The 6,244-nt window shown below is 29.6% G+C and overlaps 1 protein-coding gene across 1 annotated transcript; it reads right to left on the bottom strand.

Moving 5' to 3' along the window:
* Positions 1 to 2,459: 2,459 nt before the first annotated feature.
* Positions 2,460 to 3,071, bottom strand: LOC128280853 (auxin-induced protein 6B-like). The gene has a single exon (XM_053019449.1). The coding sequence runs from the start codon at positions 2,947 to 2,949 to the stop codon at positions 2,629 to 2,631; it is 321 nt and encodes a 106-aa protein (XP_052875409.1). The 5' UTR covers positions 2,950 to 3,071; the 3' UTR covers positions 2,460 to 2,628.
* Between the last annotated feature and the right edge of the window lie 3,173 nt (positions 3,072 to 6,244).

Raw genomic sequence — 6,244 nt, 5'->3', positions numbered from 1 at the left:
TATTAAAAACAACCAATTTTATGAGGTGACCCGATCACATCTCATCAAAAAAAGATTGGTGGTGACTCCAATTTTTCGTTTTCATTTTCAAAATCCAAATCGATTCCCATTTTTCAAAAAAATAGTTACGACAATATTTATTACGTGTATTATTACTGTTAATATTATTATTATCATTACTATCATTATTTTTTTAAAAATAGTTTTACATGATGTTTATTTATTTGCTTTTAATTTCAAATGTTTCTTAGCTTATTTATTGTTTCCCTTTTATTTTAGTTTATTCGTTTTACTCATTTATTTTATTTTTGCTCTTATCATCATTATCACTCACGTTCACGTCAATGTTCACTCTGCTATGCCTGTTAATATCGAAAATTGTATTCGTTTATGCATTCTTTATTATCTAGTTTTATTACGAACTTGTGTTTTACCCAACCAGAAATTAATTCTTTTATAAAGGCAATGTTCCGTATTTAGAAATTTGAGAAAATTGTGCCCTAACTTACTGGGTTTCGATTTTTCTCATTTAACCTAAATTACGGAATATTCTTTTAAATCGTAATACTGATTTTTGAATAAAAGTGCTTATTCTCGGAAACACGAAGTGTTGTGCCGTAACTCACTGGATATGACATCTTGTTACCTCGAAATAAGATTTTTTGTAAATAAAGGCAATGTTCGGTATTTAGAAGTTCGAGAGATCATGCCCTAACTTACTGGGTTTTGATTTTCCTCGTTTACCCTAAATAATCGAATATTCTTTCAAAAAGGGTTAAAATACACAAATTTTAAATAAAAGGCAAGCTCACTCTCAAAAGTTCGAGATGTCGTGTCCTCACTTATTAGATGTGACGTTTTATAACTTAGAGACGAGAAGGTCTTTAATATTCGAGTTTTCTACAAAAAGAGAGATCGTATTTTGAAGTCTTTCAAGGTTTTTTAACTTTCGACACTAAGACACTAATTAATCAACTAAGTACTAATTTTTGGGCGTATCGAGGGTGCTAATCCTTCCTCGTGCGTAACCGACTCCCGAATTCATTTTTTTATTTTCGTAGACCAAAAATTATCGTTTTAGTAAATCTTAACTTTTATTAAAATGATTAATTTGAGGTGACCCGATCACACCTCATCAAAAAGGATTGGTGACGACTACCAATTTTCGTTTTCTTTTCAAAATATAAAGTCGACCCGTTTTTCAAAAGAAATGGTTTCGACAGTCCCATTTGGTTTTCCTAGTAAGGTTGTTAATGGTGCAGCATATTATGCATATTAAAGATATGTGTACTCACTAGGAAATTTTTTCCCTACAAGGTTTTTATCTTAGTAAGGTTTTAACTAGACACATTATCTATAAGTCTATTAAGATCTAAATAAGTTTTGATATACTTTAAATTCTATTAGTAATTAAAAGTAGGGTTCTTTTTATTTATACTTCTTATGTATATAAATATAGACTTTGGAGAAACATTGTAAATATCCCCATTGATCAATAAAATACGTTCGCTCTCCTATTTTCTTTTCTTTATTTTTGTCTTTTATTTTATAACATTTATATATATTTTTGAAATTTTCATATTTTTTAAAATGATAAATTTTGGAGTTTTTATAAATATTTTGAAATTTTAAAATTATTTTGAATTATTTTGTAACTTTTGTTGAGAGAGATCAATTTGCTCGTTTTTAAGACAAGAACCAAAAAAGTATTTACACCAATCTGTTATTCGAATGATTTGAATTATAAAATTCAACACAAATCGAACTCGAAACTCGAATTACTTATTCGAGTTGACTTGAACAATTTGAATAAATAGATTCCATTAATTGGAAACTCAAAATTTTTAATCGAATCGAGTTTTACTCATCCTATTAACCACAGCATTCTTATTCACCCAATTGGGCTAATCAATCTAATGTCCCTCTTTTCCCATGCGACAAAAGATGTAGGCTACTGAACTCTATGCCTTTGGATGCAGGTTTAATTAAGACTCATAAATGCCACCTTTGAGTTTTGACAAAATATAGCTGTTGTTGTTCTAATAAGTTGGAACATGAAATGGATCGATAAGGAACAGTCAAAACTCCAAGATGAGTGCCATACTGAGTAGTTTATTCGAGGGATTATCCTCGAGGAATAATGCTATAGCATGATCACTGAACTACTTTCTCACCATGCTTGAGTTAATTAATTATTGTTGTTGTATTATAATGATATCATTTGTACTTTAAAAAAAAATCTAACGAATTATGTTGAAAAAATATACAATTTTTAAGCTGATGTTTTAATTTGTTGTATGATTTTTCTCAACTTTTTTAAAACTATAAGATTTATAAACAACCCCTTCATTCCTATTTCAAGGTTCCCACTTTAGTGCTTGACATGATAAATGTTGATTAATGGGTTAAATTGATACCATGAAATTAGAAATTATCCTAATTCAATAGACTCACTCAGATTTAAGCTTTGAAAGTTTTTGACAGATTAAAACATCCAAGGCAGAGCTATAATATCAAACAAGTAAAATAAAGGAGCTTGATAATCAATCATGTATCAAAATTAACGAGGAAAAAGAAAAAGTAAAACTAGAAGAGAAGCAAGTATATGTGTTGTTTTGATGAAGAAATTCAACAAGAGTTGAAAGATAAAGTGAGAGGATGATGATGGTGATGATGATGGTGGTGGTGATGATGATGATGGTTTGATTCTTTCTCTATTCGCCACTTGAGATTAAGAAAATCATCGGTAGAACATGGCAACCTTAAAGGCCCCGTCATGTGGTAGCCGTATACTTCATAAGCCTTGTCTAAAAGCTGCTTAAAAAGTGGATGGTAAAGGTGGGATATTGGAATCGCAAACCGCTTAAGCCCTCCATCTTCTTCTTCTAACCCAACCTGAACGGTCAGCCATCCTTTCTTCACCTTGGTCGCCTTCTTGTCTTCTTGCATCTTCTACTTGTATGTAACTGTTGGTTTGAAGCCAGGCTTACAAATTTTGGTATTTATAGCAGTGATGGTGGGGAATTTTTAGTAAAGTTTTGGCTTAAAAAAAATGATAAGAAATTCGATTTTTTTTTTTAAGTACAATATTAGGATAGAGTTTTGCTTATGAAAAAATAGTTGGGAGAACTTTACTTTACATTAGAGATTCGATCTGACTTGATTTCAGATTTAATTATATTAATAAGATATTGATAATTAGTACTATTTAACTCTATATTTGAATCAATACCTCAATTGATTCCTAATCAATCAATTCGATTAATCGATTCGATCTAATTCAAATAACATTATTTTTAATCTAAACACAATAAATTATCCATCTAAGGTTCAACCAATTTAATTTGGGAATAATCAAATCCAAATATAATGAATAGGAATGGAGAGATTTTAGACTAAATACAAATATATATATATACGGTACTAGTACTTTATAAAGACAAAAGAGGTGGGGCATTTCATTTCCTTCACAAATTTAGCTGTTGTTGTTCCGTTCATTCCTTTATGCCGTCCTTTTTTTTTTCGGCAGCGACTCTTCCTGGCGTGAGCGTGGATAAGGACGTGGAACCTCCATGTTTTGCTCTTGCTGGAAGATGTGGCCTTTAGTTTTAGGTTGGATTTTCATAATTTAAAGTTTCTTTTTTTCTTTTTGGGGGTCATGTAATAAATTAAAGTTTCTAGAACATAAACTATTTTTTGAGATTAGATATTTTCTTTAAAAGTAAATGACTATCTAAATTATATATATATATATATATATATATATATATATATATATATTAATTTAGTACATGAATTTGATATTTTTCTTAATTTGATTCATAATCTTTTATGTCTAATTTGATATCTAAATTTGTTAAATATTTTATAAATTAGCCCAAAATATTAATGATATTGTTTTTTTATGAGAGGATAGAAACTATAATGTATAATCAAATTATGATAGATGAAGTGAAATTTAATGGTAATAAAAATAATTACAATTATTTAGAGTTTACTCTGTTTCATTAAAGAATATGTTCAAAATTTTCTTTTCATTTGAGTTAAGATTATTTTGATAGTTAATGGCATGAATATTAAAAAAGGAATCACATGATTAAAGCATGTCTTGTTCTTCACAAACCCTTCAATTCTACAATTGTATCATACACTCGATTTAGGTCAATTTTTAAAATTTACTTACTTAGTCCTAGGTGTCAAGGTACTCCTATGAAAATGTATTCTCAAAGATATATTTTTAGATGAGTTAGCATTTGATACATTGGCAGTGTATTTTTTTTATTACAATAACAACTTTAAAATTTGACACGTGTCTTTCTTTTAAAAGATTTGTTTTTTTTTTTAATATTTACTATACTTATATAGGAGACTTGTCAACCTCTTTTATTTTGTTTGTAAAGTCTAAAAACTCAGCTAACAATGTAATAAATATTTTCTTTTTAAGATATATTTGTTATAATAATTAATTAATTTTCCAATATTCAAAATAATTCAAATAAAATATAATAAATACAAATAATTAAATTTTAACAAATCAAGTTGGCTGATCAACTATAAATGCATTCAGTATATAAATTCTGAAAATGAATCAGTTGCAATTAAGCTTTTAAAATTGATGTTCCACATTGTAAGTTTAGATGTACGGTATATTTATCTGTAGTTAGTGTATAAATATCGATAGCGATGAGATTAGATATTTTAACAATATTTAACGTGAGACAAAAAGTAAATTAAACGCATTACACCGTACCCCACAACCTATCAAAACTCACCCTAAATCTAACAAGAGATACGTGATACTATCAACTTTTTTTTTCTTTTGATTGCGAGGGAGTCCAATTTGAAGTTTATAGTTGATATTTAGATAATTTTATTATTATTTCCATGCTTTATATTAATATTTTTTTCGGGTTTTGCAAGTACTAGTAATAGAGATGTCTCTTTCGTGAATTGTATATGGCTTTCACAAAAGTTAGGGACAAAATTTCTATACAAAGACAATACCTTCAATTATTAGAGCCAATTCAACTATCCAACAAACGATACATTAAAAATTTCTCTTGAAAGAATCGACCATTCCAACATTTAAAATCTGATTGTATTAAATATGCTACACTAATGTTCTCCTAGTATCTTTAGTCGCGATCAAATATGAAGCCAAAGACATTTATTAAAGAGATTGTATGGGTTTAAACAGTAAAGGCCTAATGGAAGGAACCAATTCGAGAGAATTGAAGAATTGACCGACTGATTTAATAGAGATGGCAATTGGATTTGGTCGGTGGTGGTGCCGCACTTTGCCATCTCCGACTCCAACTCGCATGATTTTTTCTTGTTTTTCAACTGGTATCCCAAACTATATTCTTTCCGCCTAACTCTGTTTGTGAGGCTACTTTTTCCCTTTTAGAGTTTTCTTTTATGTACTGAAAATATAATAATTGTGGCTGTGCATGGATATGGGGGTTCACTATGTAAGTCTTCAAATTCATGAATTTTAAAAAAAAAAAAATCAAATATCTTCAAACATTGACAATTTCTGGGCGAAGGGAGAGGGGGGCAGGTGCCTTAACTCCCTAAAACGAAAAATTATATTTTTAGTCTTTGGAAATTTATGAAGTTGTAAGTTAATAAATGTTAAAATCATAGTTTGAACCAAAAAAGTTATATAATCTTAATTTAATCATTTAAAAAATTATAAAAACTATATGACAATACAATAGTGAAATGATATTTTAATTTTCATAATTATATACAACTTAATCTCTCTCCCCCACAATTTTTTCTTTTTTTGACTTTGCCCTTGGTCAAGATGGCTTCATAAATGGCAGAGGTTATGCTTTGCTAATTCATGGGTTGCTTTGTTTCCATCCCGTCGCGTATGGCCAATCTTTACCTCCGTAAGTTGTCGTAGCAAGGCTTTGGTAGGGTGGAAAATAGGTTCTACCTCTGAAAATTATTCTTCATTGTAAGACCCTTAATTTTCCCAGGCCCAATAAAATAAAAACCAATTACAAAACAAGTCCAAACTAAGCCCAAATAATAAAAACTCTAGCCCAATACAGCCTAAACCTATTTTCAGAAAAAGACAAAACCCTAGCCACCTATGGCCACCTGCCCTCTGACGCCTCTACACCGCCACCTACTCCATCGCCCTGCAGCACCTCCACTTACACCTGCAAAAGTCAAAAAGAAGAAAAGACAGCAAAATATTTATAATAAATTTTGTAAATGGCTTTATAAGCCA

This window comes from Gossypium arboreum, chromosome 9 (assembly GCF_025698485.1).
Source record: "Gossypium arboreum isolate Shixiya-1 chromosome 9, ASM2569848v2, whole genome shotgun sequence".
Lineage (NCBI taxonomy): Eukaryota > Viridiplantae > Streptophyta > Magnoliopsida > Malvales > Malvaceae > Gossypium > Gossypium arboreum.
This window is presented reverse-complemented; position numbering and strand designations above follow the sequence as displayed.